At 43.9% G+C, this 20,859-nt stretch overlaps 1 protein-coding gene across 7 annotated transcripts in view; it reads right to left on the bottom strand.

Annotated features, from left to right (window-relative positions):
• FAN1 (FANCD2 and FANCI associated nuclease 1) overlaps nt 1-18,810 on the bottom strand; it is a 32,877-nt gene extending 14,067 nt beyond the window's left edge. For 4 of the 7 annotated variants that reach the window (XR_004285623.1, XR_004285624.1, XM_032342248.1 and 1 more), the window contains exons 1-6: nt 18,716-18,810; nt 16,468-17,883; nt 13,804-13,944; nt 11,171-11,372; nt 5,582-5,815; nt 629-760 (exon numbers count right to left, since the gene is read on the bottom strand). Coding sequence is in view for 5 of the 7 variants with exons in the window: in XM_032342248.1 (XP_032198139.1) it covers nt 629-760; nt 5,582-5,815; nt 11,171-11,372; nt 13,804-13,944; nt 16,468-17,722 (1,964 nt within the window). In the remaining 2 variants the exon portion in view is untranslated. Of the gene's footprint in view, nt 1-628; nt 761-5,581; nt 5,816-11,170; nt 11,373-13,803; nt 13,945-16,467; nt 17,884-18,390; nt 18,564-18,598 lie in introns of those variants that run through there. The other 3 variants (XM_032342249.1, XM_032342250.1, XM_032342251.1) reach the window with 3 other exon arrangements.
• Between the last annotated feature and the right edge of the window lie 2,049 nt (nt 18,811-20,859).

The following is a 20,859-nucleotide window of genomic DNA, read 5'->3' as shown; positions in this document are numbered from 1 at the left end:
AATAGGAGATGCATAAAAAGGGTGAAAGGAATTAAAAAGTACAGACTTTCAGTTACAAAATACGTGAGCCATGGGGATGTAATGTACAGACAGCATGGGGATGTAATGTACAGCATGAGGTTAATAATACTGTATTAATAACTCAGTTATTAACTCAGTTAATAATACTGTATATTCAGTTAATAATACTGTATTGCATAACTGAAATTTACTGAGAGTAGAAAAAAATTTTCTAAATATGGTGATGGATGTTAACTAGACTGTGATGATCATTCTGCAAGACAGAAATATCAAATCATCGTGCTGTAGACCTGAAACTGATACAATATTATGTCAATTATATCTCAATTAAAAAAAGAAAAAAAGAAGACAAGTGGAAAGCCCATTTGTTTACTCCCATGCCTGTTGTATAGCGATTCGAGTTATAGAAAATTCACTTCAGACCTGCAGACATTTCCTTCTTCCTCACACAACACTGACTACGCAAATCAAGTGGGGAGCTCAACTGCGCAGCTGATCTGACCCCGGAACAAAAGGACTAAGGGCTTCACGAAGAGAATTACCTCAAGTGGTCAGAACAACTTGGTTAGAGAAGTAAATCTTGACAGGTACCTGGAAAAGATCTCACCTCAAGGAAGGGTGGCTTTTCAGTTTGTTCCAATCACGTTTTGCGCATTGAGAGAGCTCGTGAGCTTCTTTCCAGTTCCCGTTGGCCATCGCGGTAGAAATGTCATTCAGCATGTGCGCAGCGGCTGCATATCTGGGGAAAACCCCCACAGCATCCAAGTTCAAATGTGAATGAACATTTACATAACACACACCACATCCTATCCCCCAGATCTAACCCTGAAGGGCAAAAGTGTCTTTTTTGAAAGTATGAAGGGTATTTAAATCTGATTCTAGTAAAAACACGGTAAGACGGCCCTGAAGTAGCCTGAAACAATGAATACAGGCTAGCCAGCTAGAAAGATAAAAACATTCACATGTTGTTACATAACACGTTCCATTATAGAAATGTAGTATTGACCAGCTCATCAGTTCTGATTCTTGGTACTCATTCATTCATTCAAAAATCTGGCAGCAACCCCAGAAACACATAACCGACTTCAAAATCACATTAGGGCATAGATCTGGTAACAGTCATTCGGTCAGAGGTAGCTCAGCAAAGGCTGCCCAAAGAGACACTCTTTGGGAGACAGCAATGCTGAAAGATTATGAAACCACTTAGCTAAACAGAGACAACTTCTTGCCTCTTTAGGTACCAAAAACAAAGACACTTGCCCAAGTGATACTTTGAGTGCAAGGTCATTGTATTTTGGACTCACACCTAAAAGAAAAGCACAAAATATTACTATGGGCAAACGTGTTCAAATAAGAAGAAAAGAAATTGCCTCTCAATGTAGAAATTTGCTCAAGAACTCCTAGATCTAATTCTCTCATAAAATGCTACTGGATAATTCTAAGGTTGATAAGAAAAGGGAATGCAACAGGGAGAATTGTCCAGAAGCTGGCCCGGCCCCGCAGGACCTCCTCCATGGTCAGGAGCGTCAGGAGCAGCCCCCACACTCCCAGCCCTATGGACCGAACAAGCCCCACCTTCGAGGGGCCACTGAGACCAACCCCATCATGCCTCATCTCCGGATCCATCTCCAGTGCCACTGGAAAGGGTTACTGGCTCTCATCTCAGCCATACCTCCCAGTACTGCTGGGAACTTCCCGTTCATCAGCCCCTCTCCCATTTCCTCAGCCCCTTCCCCCCACCCACTGTGTCTCCTGCGTCCTCTAAACCCCAGCTAAAAACACGGCCTCCCTCTCCATGCCGCACCCCCAGCCCTCTCACATGGGGGACAGCTCTTCTCACAACCCTCCTACCCAGAGACAGATGGAGGAGACTCCCTTTCTTTGCAGCTGCTTCCAAATCTTACTGTCCCCTCCTTGAAAGCCCCCTATTCCTTGGAAGCCTGTGCTCCCTCCTTGTGGGCACCAGCCCGCCTCCTGTCTTCTCTTGCTCTGCCTCGTGTCTCCAGCCACAATGGCCTGAGACTTCAACGTCTGTGACACTGCGGGCACGCCCAGCCTGGAGACCTCCAGCCAATAACCCTTTCTCCACCTCCCTTCTGCTACCCACATGCCCACGGCTGCTCAGAACCGCTGTCTCCCATGCACTGCATCACCCTCAAAATCTTCATTTTAGGCATTTCATTCACTGACCTCCACCTCCAATACTTTCGGCTCACTTAGTGATGGAAACAGTTCTCCAACTTCACCGAGACCCACCATGACTCTTTTCTCCAGCCACAGAGCCTCCTGTCCTGCAGGCTTCCACCTCTTCCCCGCAGTCAACCAGCCACTATTCATTGGCAAATCCGCACTGGACATCGGGCCCACTCTCATCACGGTGTCCACGGTGACCACCCCCTCTGAGCCTGGACCCCCAGCTCCCTGAACTATGCTGAGCCAGGCTGGTAGGCTTCACTGTAATCCAAGACCACATCTCAGGCCAGCCCTGCTCCCCCGGGGGAGCCTGCCCACCTGCCCACCCTGTAGGACTGCTGGGTCTTACCTTTGCCTTCCCAACCGCACTCCCCATGCAAGCTTCCCCATCAGACTCTCCCGCAGGGACCGAGGCCGTGGGAGGGGAACCTCTCAGCTTCCCATCACAGCCGCCCCACCCCTGCCTCCACTCTCCCCTCCTCCAGTGCCCCGAACCCCAGCCCTCCCGTCTCCCCAAGGCCTGCCCTTCCTGTCTGTCCCCTCCTCCTTCCAGTCAGCCTTTCTTTTCCACCTGTGGGCAGGGCCCGAGTACACAAACACCCTCCCACGGTGCCCTGGACAGCAGAACAATACTGCTTGCCCTCACACTCCACTGCAGCAGCAGCTGCTTCAGAGCCAACCTCTGACTCCCCTTCTTCCCCAATGGCTCCAGTCCTCACCGTCATCCTCCGCAAATTTCTCTGAAGCGGCTCTTAACACAGGCCACCAGCTGCGCACACCTCGCTAAATCCAACGGCTCTACTTCCAGGCCCGCAACTACTCAGCCTCCGAGTGACTGCAGACACGCGACCTCCCCGGCCCCGAGCCACTCTTTTCTCGACTTCCACGTCACACGTGCTCCTGATTCCCCCCACCCCGGCTTTCCTCGCTGCTCCTCTCTCCCTGACCTCTGAACGCTGGCTGCCACAGCTCGGTCCTCTGCATCCCCGCTTGGGGGTCTCTCCAGTTCCAGGGCCTCCAACACCATCCATGTGCTGGTGACTCCAAATGCTCTCTCCAGGCTGGAGCTCCTCCCTGAGCACCTGCCGGCACGTCCGGTGCCTCGCCTGAATGGCCAGTGGGCGTCCCAAACAGGGATCCCCACCCAGCACTGCCATCCCTCCCGCCATCCCTCCCTGATCCCCAGGCTCATGGATGGTACCCCCAGCCCAGTCGGAACACCAGAGCCTTCCATGACTCATGCTTGTCCTTCTCCCACAGTATCTGGTCATGATCATAATCAAAATCAAAATCAAGGCTGTCTCTCCTCCTTCCATTCACCTCATTGCCACTGCCACGGCCCAGTCAGACCAGCAAGGTTAAGCCGGCCTTCTCATGGCTTCCCTTGCTTCCTTTCACCTCCTATTCCACAGGATGCTTTTGGAAAATGTGAAACAGATCACTGGCCTGCCTGATCCTCTTCCACGGATGCCCACTGCTCAGAGAACACCACTGAGTCTGCTCATGGGGCTTCTGAGGCTGAGCGTCCCAGGCCCCACCTTCCTGTCAGACTACTGCCCTGGGGCTGTGGTCACAGAGGTCTTCTCCACCTCAGAGTTTCTCCACCTCAGCAAGCTCGCTCCTACCTCAGGAGCCTCTTGAGGCTCCTGCCTCACGCATGCTCCCAGCGTGACCTAAATGCACACCCCCTCCCTCAATCCTGAGGCTCAGGCGGAACGTCACCTCTCCAGGGACACTCTCTCTACAACGTGGAACCTGCCCAGTCTGCCCCTCAATCATCACAGCACTTTTCACATGCTACGATTCTTCTCTTTTCTGTCTCCCCCAAGAAAACAGAACCCCACGGTGGCAAAGACCCTCTGTGTTCTTGATGGAACCCCACCATCTAGGCCCATAATAGGTACTCAACACTCAAGTCAAGTATATTGATGAATGAGGAAAAAGGAAAGACAGGATAAATTATTTCATGTACCCTTGTGACCAATAAGAGTTCTCAGACCAGGTGTCATGTGACCAGGTATTATACAATTACCATTCCTGAAGTCAGTTAAACCCAATTTCATTTATATGTTAAGGTCCTTTGTCCAACAAAAGAAGTTTCAGTTATTATTTATAGGATACCTACTTTCTCAAAGGAATCTGACAGGGTTTCTTTTTTCTCCTAGCTCTCCCCCTTTTAAACCTGTCAACACAGTTTTCTCAATCACAGAACTGAAAAGTAATCTCTCTTAGATATGACAGTAATAAGGACAATTATAATGCTAACTAAGATGTACTAAGCCATCCCCAAGGGCCAGGCTCTAAGCACTTTACATGTATTAACAGAGATCTGGAGGAATATACTATTATTCTCCCTATTCACAGATAAGGAAACTGAGGCACAGGGTGGTTTCACAGTTCATTAGTACAGAGAGATTGGAACTTGCCTTCAGTGTACACAGTCTCTCAAAAGAGAGCAGCATAAACTCACTAAAAATGAAAAGGTAAAAAAATACAAGACAACTCAAAATAGAGTAAGGACATATTCTTATTAGAAGAATTTATTCCAATCAAACACAAATAAGACAGTGAGCTTCCTGAGAGCTAAGAAAACTGGGCTAGAGTCCGTTTATATCAATGCTGCTTTGATTCAATAATTTCAATGTTATTTTTAAAGCACACATTAGACAAATATAAACAACTCTCCTAAAATCACATATCAGAATCAATTTCAGTTGCTTCTGAGTCATAAACTTTAAGTCAAGAATCAAAAGTGCCATTTTAGGAATCTGAATTTATCTTTCTTATCAATGACGAGTTTTTAAAGGAAATCCAAGTATTTTTTTTTCCTCTAAGACCTATACCATTCTTTACCTAAACCTACTTTTGACAGTCAGAACAAACATTCACTGAGTGCACGTACCAAAACAGATTGGTGACAATCTCTAACCTAGCATGTGCATGATTCGAGTATATGCACACAAATTAGTATTAGCTTTAGCTGAAGCACTATTGCTAGGAAAACACTCACCTTCAGCTTTGTTCATGCCAACAACATATTCACAAGGCAGGTTTTGTTCAAATGTCTGTATTTACAACACATTTCCTGCCAAAGCTACTTGGGAAAATGAGTCAGGGAAAATTTTTGTAGTTCTAACTCAAAATTCATTGGTTTTGACAACCTTAATCTAAGCACATTTCTACATTCTCCTTAGAGTCTCGGAAACGTATACAAGTCAGGCAGAAAGACAACAAAAACACAAAAAACTTAAAAAACTGCTTTGGCTGTGGACTTAGGTTTCTACTGTAAAAGGCAAACAATAATAATGAAACCTTTTATATACATGTAAAGTGACACAGTTATTACTATGAGCTAATATGATCTTACCTGATAAGATCGTCTCTGTCTAGGAAGATTTGGGTTTTCCGATTGATGGTGTACCTGGGAAACTCCATCCGGCCAAGATTGACCAAGAGCACAGTAGAAAGCTGTCCCTGACCTCCACAGGCAGCATCCTCATCTTCCAGTGAGTCCGTCAATGAAAACAGCAGCAAGACCCGGGAGAAAACAGCACGAGGACCTCTACAGACTCGCAGTGACTGTCCCGCCAAGCCTTTAGCTCTGAAAAATGTAAAATACAGAAATAACCTTCTGGTTTCTTTAAAAGCATTTGGATGTTAGAGTTTACAAATTACTTTCAGAAAAAATAAAGATAAGTGGCCTTCATTATTCTAAGCCTAAAGTTAATCTACCACTTCCAGCTGTGCAACCCTGGAGCCTAACTTAGCCTCTTTGGGGCTCAGAGTCCACCTAGGAATATGGTGAAGAGTATGTGAAATTCCATCTCCAAATGGTTGCACACATAGTTTGGCGCAACAAAATAGCAACATAGGGTTTACATGGGTCGTGAATGTGTAAAATACCAGGAAAATTCATAAAAGTATTATCTATTCCACATTAGCCATTCTCACCTTCTTGACAAGTGACATTCAGATTAAATAATAGTTACTTATTTAAAATATCATTATTTGGGTGCCTGGCTGGCTCAGTTGGAAAAGCATGTAACTCTTGATCTTGGGGTTGTGAGTTTGAGCCCCATGTTGGACACAGAGATTACTGAATAAAAATTTTTTTTGAAAAAGTGAAATAAAATGCCATAAGCTGGTGGTTAGGTAGCATTATTTTGTGCACCAAGAAGTAGTACCAAGATTTGGTGCTGTTCTGTGATTTGCAAAGTGGTCCAGAAACATCTCCACTCCAGGGTAACCTGAGAGGAAATTCAGTTTGATTCTGGATGCCTTCGAGGGAGACCTGGAGGTCTGAAATAAATTCAGAGCCACTTGGGCCCTCTGGCTCTTACAATTTGTATACCATCTAGAATAGGGTTTCTTAAATTTGGCACCACTGACATCTGGGCAGGATAATTTTTTTTTTTTTTTTTAAAGAATTTACTTATTTACTTGACAGAGAGATAGAGATCACAAGTAGGCAGAGAGGCAGGCAGAGAGAGGAAGGGAAGCAGGCTCCCTGCCGAGCAGAAAGCCTGACTCTGAGATCAAGACCTGAGCTGAAGGCAGAGGCCTAAGCCACTGAGCCACCCAGGTGCCCCAGGGCAGGATAATTCTTTGTGGGGAGGAGGGTGCTGTCCTGGGCATTACAGGATGCTCAGCAGCATCACTGGTCTCTACTCACTAAAGCCAGCAGTACCCACTTCCCTCTTCATCAGGACAATCAAAGATGCCTCTAGACATTACCAGATGTTCCTTGAAGGGCAAAGTAGCCCCCAGTTGCGAACCACTGGCCTAGTGGAAGACCTAACTTTTCCCATCCATCCCAGCAGCTACTAACCCAAAAGCAGTGCTGCACCTCTAGGAGCGTTGCAGAAATCACTGCTGCTATCAGGTACGTGAGGGGACAGAAGTGAGATTCCTATCACACCACTATTGAATTGAGAACCATTCATCTATACTGATATAAAGTGCCCACTTCTTCCACCTCCAGGTCTCTGAGTTCAGAGGGAACCATTAAACATAGTAAAATAAACAATGATTATCTACTGGGATTAAGAAAGTATAAATAATGTGCCTTTTTTTTATTTCTTCGTGATAACAACAGAGTATGATAACAAGGCACTGCCCTCCTGAGGGCTGTCAGAGACTCAGGTTCCACTGCTGGGCTCTACAACAAAATGCAGAAATAAAGTACAGTCCTGAAGGACAGAGATTTTAGTACAACTAAAATAGGCTTGAGAATGTTATGTTTCTAACAAGTCCAAAGTCAGGGATAAAAAAAAAGTTACCCTTATTTCTTTTATTTCTGTTCATATGCTTAGTGTTTATGCTGAAAGAGGGCTGCTAATTTTAATGTTCATTTACTTATAAAATGTTATATAAGGATAACATAAAATATTTAAATACAATTACAGAAAGGACTTAGAATGCAGGATACAAAATCAATGTACAGAAATCTGTTGCATTTCTATACACCAATAATGAAGCAACAGAAAGATAAATTAAGAAAACAATCTCATTTGCAATTGCACCAGAAATAATAAGGTATCTAGGAATAAACCTAACCAAAGAGGTGAAAGACCTGTCGTCTGAAAACTATAAAACAATGGTAAAAGAAAGTAAAGATGACACGAAGAAATGGAAAGGCATTCCGTGCTCATGGAATGGAAGAAAAAATATGGTTAAAATGTCTATGCTACCCAAAGCAATCTGCACATTTAATGCAATCCCTGTCAAAATACTAATGGCATTTTCATAGAATTAGAATAAACAAGGCTAAAATTTGTATGGAACCATAGAAGACCCCAAATAGCCAAAGCAATCTTCAAAAAGAAAAGCAAAGCTGAAGGAATCACAATTCCAGACTTGAAGTTATATGATGAGGTTATGGTAATCAGTTATCTCTACAGCCAACATAAGGCTCGAACGCACAATCCCCAAGATCAAGAATCCCATGCGCTACCAACTGAGCCAGCCAGGCACACTCAGAGCAGCAGTCATCAAACTCTATGGTGTTGGCACAAAAACAGACACATAGATCCATGGAACAGAACAGAAAATCCAGAAATGAATCCACAATTATATGGCCAAGTAATCTTCAATAAAGCAAGAAAGAATATGGGACCCCTGGGTGGCTCAGTCAGTTAAGCATCTACCTTCAGCTCAGGTCATGATTCTAGGGTCCTGGGATCAAGTCCCATATCAGGCTCCTTGCTCAGCAGGGAGCCAGCTTCTTCCTTTGCCTGCCACTCCCCCTGCTTGTGCATGCGCTCTCTCTCTAACAAATAAATAAATAAAATCTTAAAAAAAAAAAAGGGCAGGAAAGAATATCCAATGAGAAAGAATGAGAACGGCAGCATCTTCAATAAATGGACAGGAACACGCAGAAGAAGGAAACTGGATCACTTCCTTATACCACACACAAAAATAAATTCAAAATGGATTAAAGACCTAAATATGAGTCCGGAAACCAAAAAAATCCCAGAGGAGAACATAGGCAGTAACCTCGTTGACATCAACTGTAGCAACTTCTTTCTAGATATGTCTCCAGAGGCAGGGAAACAAAACCAAAAATAAACTATTGGGACTTCATCAAGATAAAAAGCTTCTGCATAGAGAAGGAAATAACAAAACTAAAAGACAGCCTATGGGATGGGAGAAGATATTTGTAAATAACATATCCAATAAAGGATTAGTATCCAAAATATATAAAGAACTTACGAAGCTCAACACCCAAAAAACAAATAATCCAATTTAAAAAATGGGCAAGAAGACATGAACAGACATTTTTCCAAGGAAGACATCCAGATGGCCAAGAAACGTAAAAAAAGATGCTCATCATCACTCATCATCAGGGAAATGCAAATCAAAACTACAGTGAGATAGTACCTCATACCTGTCAGAATAGCCAAAATCAACAACACAAGAAACAACAGGTACTGGTGAGGATACGGAGAAAAAGGCACCCTCTTGCAGTGTTAGTGGGAATGCAAAGTGATGCAGCCACTCTGGAAAACAGTATGGAAGTTCCTGAAAAAGTTAAAAATAGAACTACCTTATAATCCAGCAATTGCACTACTGGGTATTTACCCAAAGAATACAAAAATATTAATTCAAAGGGATACATGCACCCTGATGTGTACAGCAGCACTATTCACAGTAGCCAACTTATGGAAGCAGCCCAAGTGTCCATTAACTGATGAATGGATAAAGATATGGGGTGTGTGCGTGTGTGTGTAATAGAATATTATTCAGCCATTAAAAAAAAAACAATGAAATCTTGCCATGGGTGGAGCCAGAGAATATTAAGTGAAATAAGTTAGAGAAAGACAAATTCCATATGATTTCACTCATATGTGGCATTTAAGAAACAAAACAAACAAGTAAAGGGAAAAAAGAGAGAGAGAGAGAAATCAAGAAACAGACTTAATTCCAGAGAACAAACTGGTGGGTACGCAAGGGGAGGGGAGCATGGAGATGGGTTAAACAGGTGATGGGGATTAAGGAGGACACTGGTCATCATGAGCACTGGGTGTTGTACCCAAGTGCTGAATCACTATATTGTACACCTTAAGCTAATATAATACTGTACATTAATCGACTGGAATTAAAATAAAATTTTAATAAAAAAATTTAAAAAGAAAAGACTTAGGGGACATTTAACATACCAGAAAGATGAGGATTTTATAATCCTAAAGTCAAATAGCTATAAATAGATAATTAAATTATTTTTTAAAATCTATGGTATAAACTTTTTGAAGTGTTAGTAGTGACAATTTTCTTAATAATGCATGCCTCATCTATACGCATGTTTTATAAAGTACTAGTATTTGTAGTACCTTCCCAACAAAGATGGGCTCCTGGTACACAACAGCTCAAGTCACTTGAGCACATGCACATGTATGAAGGTATGTACATTCAGATATACACACAATATATTAGACAAAATAAATAACACTGACATTGTTTTAAAGTGTTTTCAACAGCATCACTCACTTCATCCTTAAAAACTCAAGAACAGTGGATTCGTAGACTAAAATTAATATAGTTGTTTTTTATAGATAATGTGAGTAGAAGAAATAAATTCTCGAATTTACATCTTTCCCAAATTGAAACAGTTCAAGGTCTTCACAAAAGCAAAATAAATAGGGGCGCCTGGGTGGCTCAATGGGTTAAGCTTCTGCCTTCAGCTCAGGTCATGATCTCAGGGTCCTGGGATCGAGTTCCACATTGGGCTCTCAACTCAGCAGGGAGCCTGTTTCCTCTCTCTCTTCCTGCCTCTCTGCCTACTTGTGATCTCTCTCTCTCTGTCCAATAAATAAATACAATCTTTAAAAAAAAAAAAAAGCAAAAGAAACAAACCACAGTTTCTGGTAAATTTTATGTCCTAGACTCAAGAAATATTGCATTTTGGGGCCTAGGTGGCTCAGTGAGTTAAAGCTTCTGCCTTCAGCTCAGGTCATGATCTCAGCATTCTAGGATCGAGGCCCGAATCGGGCTCTCTCCTCGGTGGGGAGCCTGCTTCCCCCTCTCTCTCTCTGCACCTGCCTCTCTGCCTACTTGTGATCTCTGTCTGTCAAAAAAAAAAAAAAAAGTTGCATAGGAAGACTGACAGATTACATTTGAATAAAAAGTTGACTAAAGGAAGTATCTGACCTAATATATTACCCTTAAATCCTGTCAGAACAGTACTTGTAACTACATTTTTCTTGAATAATAAAATGAGAATTTACCAAATGCTTACTGCCTCCTTATTTTTCTTATTCCTAGAATACTATTACAAGAATTATTAATAATAAACCAAGAAAGAATCCAGACTATTGTTATACAGTTCTTCTGCCTTCTCAATCTAAATGCAAATGAAATAAGCAATTATAATCCAAAAAAAAGTACCATTTGTTATCATGAGTTAATCTGTGCTATCAACATTTTAAATGTTTTTTACTGTAATAATATCCAACAAAACCTTTTTAAAATCACTGCACCGACTCCAGGCTGATTCTTGCCCCAAGTGCAGACTGAAGGCTGTTTGGCCAGTTTGAGAAAGGTGTCCACCAGCTGCTGTTTCTGTCCGTTGGGATGCACCAAGTGAAAGGTCTTCGCCAGGGTTTTTAGTTCAGGAGCAGAAAGCAGTTCAAGCACTTCAGAGAGTTCTTGCAACTCAGACTCTGAAATGGATTTAAAAAAAAAAAAAGGTTAAACATAGTTTTAAAGATTTTTACTGTTTTCTAGCTCTATTTACTTTAAGAAGAATGAAGCTTAGTTAGATGCAAATATAATGATATTCTACCGCAGAAATCGTAATTAGTAGGGGCACTGGTTGGCTCCATTGGTTAAGCTGTCCCACTCTTGGTTTCACCTCTGGTCATGATCTCAAGGTTGAGAGACTGAGCCCCGCATCAGGCTCTGCACTGGGCATGGAGCCTGCTTAAGATTCTTTCTCCTCCTCTCCCTAGGCCCCACCCCCTTTCCTCTCTTAAAAAGAAACTGTAATTAGTTTGGCAAACCAATTATTACAGAACATGCAAAATGGTAGGTATCTCATAGAAGTTTATAGAACAGAATTTCTTACCAAGAACTAAAGGAAACTGAATAAAATAAAGATACATATGGATAGCTACTATGGATTGGACATCCTCTTAAAAAATTCACTGGTGTGGGGCGCCTGGGTGGCTCAGTGGGTTAAGCCTCTGCCTTCGGCTCAGGTCATGATCTCAGGGTCCTAGCATCGAGCCCCGCATTGGGCTCTCTGCTCAGCAGGGAGCCTGCTTCCCCATTTCTCTGCCTGCTTCTCTGTTTACTTGTGATCCCTGTCTGTCAAATAAAAAATAAAAATAAAAATAAAAAATTCACTGGTGTATTTGCTCTCTGATTACAAGGCCTCCAACCAGACCTCTCCCAAAGAGGTCAGGGAGTAAACTGACCATCAGCTCTGCTCCCCTCCCCACGGGCTCTGGCAGGACACCCCTTCAAGGGTTCACTCACTCAACACACATAGACATGTCTGCTATTATGGGAGCCAGACACCATGCTAGGTCTGGGATTCAGCTGAGTCGTACCTGGCTGGTCTGCCTTCAAGGTGTTTAGAGCTTAGGGCAGTGTCTTTTTCCTCCATTTAGTAACTACTTACGGGGTACACAATGCATGCTGAGGAACGTTCGATGGCCCGGTGCACACTACAATGAACAAACCACAACCACCTGGCCCACAAGGAGCTCACCTTGTATATATATAATAAGCAAGTATATATACATATACATATATATATATAAAATAAAAATATAAATATATATTCTTATATACTTGTATTATATATAAGCAAGTATCTATGTCATGCCGGTAACGACTAGAAAGAAAAACAAAACTGAGCAAGGCAAAGCAAACATGGTGGGAGGGATGGCTGTATACACGGGGCAGTCAGGCAAATCTCTGAACAGGTGGCACAGAGCAGAGCTAGAGGAAATGAGGGAGGGAGCGTGTGGCAGCAAGCACAAGGCTCTGTAAGGGGAGCGCACCAAGCACAAGGAAAAACACGGAGGACTCCGTGGCCATGGCGGAGTGAGCAGGAAGGACAGCAGAGCCGGGGCCCAGGGGCCCCAGGGGCTGTACAGATCGAGGGCAGGACTTGGACTTGACTTGCAACAGTGAGCCACTGGGGTTTTGGTTTTGTTGCTTAAAGGTCATTTAAAGGTAAGTCAAGGCTCACCTGGCACGCCTGCCAAACTTGTAAATTTACGAATCTGCACCGAATCCGCACCAAATCCTCACAGTCAGCTGAGGACAGAGCTCTTAAGGCACTGGCGTGTGGGAAACAGTGCTCCAAGCGGGGCCGTGTCCCGCTGCCCAGTCCCTCACATTCAAGCCTCTTCACCACGCCTCTCTGCCTTTGCCCCAGCCCCACCACCTCACCTACCCTCTCCTTACCAACTGCTCTCCGCGACAAACCTCCACACTGAAACCATCGGGCTTTCGCCTGATTTGCTTGTTTCAGTCTAAACTGTCAGCAATTACCCAAGACTCCCATTCTCCCTCTGCCCACATTTCTGATACGATACTGCAATCAGTATGGGTAGGTGCTTAAGGAATGCCACTGACAAGAAGAGCAAGGCCATCCGTCTGTCTCCTCGGCCTAAATCAACGAACTTCTGAGGCAACCAACTCCAAAACTGTAAGAGCTGTATGTGTGTAGGAGTGGGTGGATGGAGAGTCCAGAAGTAGTATTAGCTGCAAACAAGCCGGCTTCATTCTCTCACAAAGATGAGCCATCTGAGTAAGTCACACCTGCTGGAAGGTGAGAGCTGAGGAGGGGAGTTTCTTCCGTGGCCCATGGCCATGTGGCTCTCCAAAGGGGACTTTATCATCCTAAACATGAGACAGTCAAGAAAACAACAGTAGTCTTCACCCAGGCTAAGAATGGCTTTAACATGAATAATTTGTCCTCAGGTTAAAAACTCAATTTAAAAACAAAACAAAATAAAAACAATTACTATTTACCAGGCACCAAGCAGGAGAGGATACCATACTGGTATTACCATTGTTCTGTAGAACTTAGCTCTTCATGTCCTATTTTCATTTTACATTTTCTTTGACCAACCATACCTGTCTGCAGAAAGCCTGCTTGCTGCAATTCTCCAATCACAGGTGTTAGGTCCGGGGCAATCTCTTCATATTCTAATTTATTCATCTTAATCCAGCTGAATTTACGTTGAAAAAGTCTTACATATAACTTCTGAGCACTATCTGGAATAAAGTTAAGAAAAATGATGAAAAATATTAGCACTCTTCTCAAAACAACCACTATTCATGTTTTGAAATTGAGTGTAAAAGTAAAACATATTCTATTAAAAATAACACTTATGCCGAGGCACCTGGGTGGCTCAGTCCGTTAAGCATCTGACTCTTGGTTTCCGCTCAGGTCATGATTTCACGGATCATGAGATTAAGCCCTGCATCGGGCTCCCTGGGTAGTCTCCTTGAGAGTCTCCCCTTGTGTTTCCCCTCACCTCACATGCATGCTTGTGCTCTCTATATGTAATAAATAAAACACATCTTAAAAAAATAAATACAGGGGCGCCTGGGTGGCTCAGTGGGTTCAAGCCTCTGCCTTCGGCTCAGGTCATGATCCCAAGGTCCTGGGATCGAGCCCCACATTGGGCTGTCTGCTCTGCAGGGAGCCTGCTGCCTCTTCTCTCTCTGCCTACTTGTGATCTCTGTCTGTCAAATAAATAGATGAAATCTTAAAAAAAAAAAAACAAAAAAAAAAAAAACATACATTTTATGCTTACTCAAATTGATCTTCCAAGAAAACATTTTTCTTCCTTTGGAAAATAAAATTTACTTCAAATAGAAGTCCTCATGGAGACATCTCCGTCTTGTGCACCTGTCAGCACAGGACAGGAAGAGCATCCAGGGTAGGAAGCCTTAGGCCACCTCTGCCACTTCTGAATTAGTCTATGAACTTCACTGAGACTCCATTTTCTCTTCTGTTAGAAAAGGGGGGGACTGGGGCAGTAACACCATCTTCCTTTCAAAGTTGGTGAAAAGATTAAAAAAAAAAAAAAGATGAGGTAAGGGTGCCTGGGTGTCTCAGTGGGTTAAGTTAAGCCTCTGCTTTCTGCTCAGGTCATGATCTCAGGGTCCTGGGATAGAGCCCCGGGTCCTGCTCGGCAGGGAGCCTGCTTCTTCCTCTTTCTCTGCCTGCCTCTCTGCCTACTTGTGGTCTCTCTCTGTCAAATAAACAAACAAAATCTAAAAAAAAAAAAATGAGGTATTCAATGATTGGTGGATCAACCACTAAAAAGTTCCAATACTGATAATGATTATTGGCCATTTCAAAACTTCAAAAGAACCAGGTTTCCCCATTTCCCACCACCACCATTGTTCTCTGCTTTCAGTTCACTATGCATGATTCTATTGTTGGCTGAATATAATCTGAAAAGATTTTCAAAGTATGCGTAGCTTTGGTAAGGTAGCCATCCCTAACTCAGTGATCCTGGTAAAGTTATTTAATTAACCTGGTGAGTTTTCCCGTTACCGGGATTATCTTTAAATTTCTGCCAATTCTAAAATGGTATAACTATACTTCTTAAATCTTCAATTTTCCCCCCTTTTTTCTTTAAAGAGGCAAGCTCTTATTACCTGTACTTATTTTCACACAGAGACATTGCAAATGGTATCTGTGGGAGCCATACACAAGAATCCACAGAACTTGCACTAGGGAAACTATTCGTACTTCTCCGTCACACAGAAGCAGAGCCATGGACCACTCGAACGCTCACATGAATGTAACCAGCACCGACCACATTGATAGAAGAGTCAATGTGGTTATCATTTATGTCCATGTTCTGGTGAGGACTGCACAAGCAGAGATGGGGGGCTATGTAGATAATTTATAAAACACTGCCCAGATAAGTATCACTCACACATTAAAAAGTAATACAAAGTCTGTAATTCCATTGTGCTTACTTAAAACAAAAATCCTTCTCTTGAACCTTACTGGTAATGTTTAAGGTTTTTTTTTTTTTTTTTAACTCAACTGGAGTCAGATCTGACTACAAATTATGAGAGATCAGTGTAGCCCCCAAATAAGCTTTTCCTACCTCAAAGGGGACTCAGTTCCATAAAGCCATCATGGCCCTTTGGATTAACAGTACAAGGGTGGTTTTTGCTCCAAATCTGCACTACCGGCTTGGACCCACCACTGGCTGCCAAGGAACTGAGGCATAGACCAATATTTTTAAATGCACCAAATTAGCCTGAAAGTTTCCAATTCCTCCTCACCCTGACCTTAAAGGGCAGAGCCCAGAAACCTAGCATATTATCGGAGGAAAAAAATATGCCTTGGTGTGTTCTTTCCTGTATTTTATTTCATTTTTGAGAAAATGGTTAAGTGAAAACAACAGAACAACCTCAGTTCATCCTGATTACATGCTCAGAATGCAAAGTACACTCTTCTAAATCACTGTATTTTTTTTTCTTAACGTGGAAAAGGCTGTTTTACAAGCATCAAATATACACACAAAGGAAAAACAGCTGCTTCCATTATAACCAAAGTGCAGCTTGTAAGGAGAGGCTACTGCAGAAGCACACACAAAATCCCGTCTTTTTCATGCATATTCTTCTCAAGCCTTGAAGCTGGCTGAGTCCCAGGAGTATTCCCAGAGGACTCACAGAACCACACTGACTCCTTGTGGTCATGAGTACTGCCCACATCAGAACAGTAAATGGAAAACAAAAACTTGAAAGCACACAAGGTTAAGATACCTGATAATTGACAAAATTTAGTTACAATTTCCTTCTCATGTTCATCAAAGAGCATCCTATCCTCTTCGTTCTCAAAGACAGCTTTCAGCACCACCAGGAAACTCCGAAGGTAGTAAGGATGTCTGGGTGGTACCGTAATCGTTTTATCGGGAACATCACATCTTGACCCCTGCTCCGAAGGAATTCTGCAAGTGATTTCATTCTTTAAGTCACAGTCACCTTCCAGAAGGCCCTGGAGGTTACAACCTTTAGAGTCATCCTGTGTAGAACTGTGAGATTCTGCCTCCCAATCTGACAATTGTGTTTTAGGTTCTGAAGCAACAGTCATTTTTACTTCTTCACAACTACCTGCCTCACATTTTTCAACATCTTTTCCGTCTACTCCTGTGACAGTCTCCCACTCAAGACTGTCCTCTGAAGTAGACCCCAATGGATTCCCAAGAGTTAAATCTGGTGAAAACAACACAGAAGCGTTATCTGAGAAGGCAGGGGTGAGGGGTGATCTCCCACATTCCTGGGTAGCCTTTTGGCTTTCAGCTTCCAGTGTTTTAGTGCCTTCTACAGTATGTTCCTGAGTTCTCTGTTCATTAAAAGAGTCACAGGTAAACATGTTCTCCTTTTGAGAACTGTTCTCCAAAATTTCATCCTTGTCCTCTGTCTCTGAACAGTTATAAACTGGGCTCCTAACCACTGTGGATGGGGGACTCTGTGGACTCTTACTGGTAAATTCCTCATTCTTCTTACATATTGATCTTTTAGCTTCTGTGTATCTTCTGGACAGTTTAGATGACAGGCTTCCCAGAGTAATGACTTTCACATTATGATGTCTCAGCTGATCTTGAGTTTTGCACACCAAGTCATTATTATTTTTAAAGTAGGGGCTGGTCTGCTGTTTTATGCCCGTTTTTGCTGAACCACTTTGGTCAGGGGTTAAACTTGTCTTTGATGGTGACAACTTTTCTGGCGTTACATCTTCTAAGACTGTATGGGCTGAATTTACTGAGGACGCAATTGAATTCGTTAAGCCAACCTGCCTCAGATCAACTGGAATGATGTCACCACTGTTACAATTTTCATCGAGATGCCGGTTTAAGTCGAATCTTGGCACCATTTTACTACAAATGGGGCAGGCAAGTTTAGCAGGTGGGACATTGTTAAAAAATGAAATAATAGAGTTACACGCATTTTTTTTAGCTTTACTGACTGATAAACTTCTACGAGCTCTTTTCTTTGCAGGAGATTTCCCTTCTGACATAATGAATATTAGAAAAACGGGGTGTTTCCGGTAATAAAACCCAGGATTTCACTGCAGAGTGCCAGCACCTGTATACTCTTACTTCCCTGACTTGAAAAAATAACAAGTGGGATTCTAATCCTATTTGACTTCATGTTTCTCATTTAGTCAATTTCTTCTTCCTACAAAATAAAACACACGTGGATTAAAAACACTTATGAATTCAACAGAGTGGGCAAAGTAAAACATGGCAATGGCAGTATCCCTTGAGGTAAGGAAAATCCTGGGCTTGGGACAGAAGACCAGGGCCCTAATCCTGGGTCTACATGCAATATCGGTGTGTCCCTGAGCCATAAAATGACCAGCGCTGCGCTCCGCAGGGATAACTTCTGAGACTTCTTACGCTCTAGAATTACCCATTTTTTTTTTAAGGTGGAAATCTATTACAGATCCCCCCCCCTTTTTTTAGATTATTTATTTATTTATTTGACAGAGAGAAAGATCACAGGTAGGCAGAGAGGCAGGCAAAGAGAGAGGGGGGAAGCAGGCTCCCTGCTGAGCAGAGAGCCCGATGCGGGGCTCGATCCCAGGACCCTGTGATCATGACCTGAGCAGAAAGCAGAGGCTTAACCCACTAAGCCACCCAGGTGCCCCCAGATCCCTTTTTCTAAAACCATTGCATCAGTAACCTTTTCCGGGAGAGACTATGCCTATCTGCACGATCCCGGAGTCAATTCGGTCTCACAGGCCCGTACAGAGGAACCCTCCAAGTCGCGGGCATCCCGTCAACACGCGTGGGGCCCCCAGCGCAGCTTCAGCCACCGAACTTCTGAGGCTCTGGGGACCACGGCCGGCCCTTCCCCGCTGGGACCGCGTGCGCGCACCTGGGACCCGCACCTGGGACTCGCACCTGGGCTCCGCCACCACACCCGCCAGCCCTTCCTCCCTCCTCCGCCCTCCCCGCCCCGCCGCCTCCAGCAGCCCGCGCGAATCCCTCGAGCCAGCAGCGCCCACCAGAAAGTCAGCCCGCGACCCCGGCGGGCCGCCCCGCGCTTCCCACGGAGCTCCGCGCGCTCAGGCATTCCCAGCCGATCCCCGCGTCTCGGCTCGCCACAGGCCCGGCAAGTAGAGGCCCGAGTGATCGATCCTCCTCTCTTCCACATTAATGGCTTTCCCCCATCCAGAGTAGCCGATGCTGGCAGAGCCGTCCGGGGCGACCCGGTGCACCTCCTCCAGCAAACCTAGAGACCCCTCCCTGCACGTGCACTCGGAGGGAACCCCTGTCCCGAGTCTTTGGGAAAGTGGCCTAGGGGGACGGGTAGGGGGCGCGCTCAGTGTCAGGGCGAAGCGGCCTCCTGTGAGCAGATGCACGCGGGGGCTCCACTGACCCCGCGCCCGCGAGTCCACGTGGAAGGCTCAGCGGTGCGCTCGACTTTCCCTAAGATGTGCTGCTCGCCGCCTTGCTACAGTAGATGTGAATAACCTCAAGAGCAAAGAAACAGTAAAATGCAGCCAACTAGTTAGGGAGTAGGGAGTGTGGGGTATTGATTATTTCTGTTTTTCATATGGTTTAATTGTGAAGTTATATAGTTTAGTGTATAATAATGGCTGCTTAACAATGGACCTTTTAAACTGAAACAGAAGGTGTATCACTCAGCTCTTGAGCACTGATACCAGCTGGTTCCAGCATCCCCATGAATGATTCTGAATGAATGTTCGCTTCCTGGGGGCAGGGGCTACGTGTTGCCCTTTGCCAGTGCTTGCAACAGTAGCCAGCACGGTGTAATTACGATCAGGATGCCAGCGTGGCCAGGTGCTTCTTCTGGATCCCAGGCTTCTGGTTGTATCCTCACATGGTGGAAGGGGCTAGGGAGCCCTCTAAGGTCTGCTTTCTAAGAGCACTAATCGCATTCACATGGGCTCCTCTCATGATCTAATCACCTGCTAACGGCCCCACCTCCTAGTACCATTACATTGAAGGTTAGCATTTCAACATGAATTTGGGCAGGAGGGGTGGGGCATATGCAAACGTTAAAACCATGGCAACATGTAAGTTTGAAATGCCAATCAGACATCATTGTTGTGGATGAAGACACTTGAATTTATTAATTAAATCAGGTCAGGAAATAAAAATTCAGGAATCATCAGGCTTTATATGGTATCAATATATGACACCACAGAGTGAATACAAATAGAGAATTAAAAGGTTAGGAAGACTGCATGGCACAATAAAAAGAAGGGAGATGAGAGTGAGCCAGTAGAGGAGTCTGAGAAGTTACCAGTGAGGAAGAAGGCCAACAGCTGGCATCCAGAAAACTAGGTGAATGATGTGTGGTAAGGATGAGGCGGGGCTGGTTTTCAGATGCAACTCAAACAGAAGATGAGTATTGAGGACAGCCATTAGATCTAGCAATGTGGAGGGCATTTGGTAACTTTGACAAAAGCTATTACTGTGAAACAGTGGGATGATTGAATAGGATTCAAGAAAGATGGGGAGAAAGGAATTGGAGACAATACAGGGACCAATTCAAAACCCAAGTTGGTATGAAGATTATTTTAAGCTGAAGGCATTTGGGATACAGAAAGAAGCCTTCTTGGAGCTTCCCTTATCTGACCAAAATCAACTTCTAGGAAATAACACTGCCATAAGTTCCCTCTTTAGGGGGTGAGTGGGGACTGGGATTTTATTACCAGGAAGGAGACCTAGAGAATATCTACTATAAATTCCCTCTCCAGGGAAATCTTAAAGCCACAAAAATGCATGAACACCTGCATGAACAACCATTATCACAGACTTTCTTATCTCCCATTTGTTCTTCTAGAAACCCATGCACCCTTCCCCAAAGACCTTTTCTACCCCTTTCCTTTCCTACTAACTTTAACCATCTATCAAGCTACTTCTTTTGTAAGCTCCCATAAGTAAATGAATAATTTTTCCTGTTTTCCTGTTCATCTTCTTTTGTCAGTTTAATTCACAGGCCCCTAGGCACTAAATCTAAGAGGGTTGAGGAAAAGTTCTTCCTGACAACAGAAGTGTAGACTTAAACAGGTTTTGTAGTGAAGGAAAGCAGAGAGGTATAGCAGAGCTGAAAGAGGAGGTGGGTCTGAGTTTTGTTTATTTAAGATGGAAAAAATAACCGTATGTTTATATGTTGATA

Source organism: Mustela erminea, chromosome 5 (assembly GCF_009829155.1).
Source record: "Mustela erminea isolate mMusErm1 chromosome 5, mMusErm1.Pri, whole genome shotgun sequence".
Classification (NCBI taxonomy): domain Eukaryota; kingdom Metazoa; phylum Chordata; class Mammalia; order Carnivora; family Mustelidae; genus Mustela; species Mustela erminea.
Note: the sequence above shows the minus strand (reverse complement) of the source record. Positions and strands in the feature narration are given on the sequence as shown.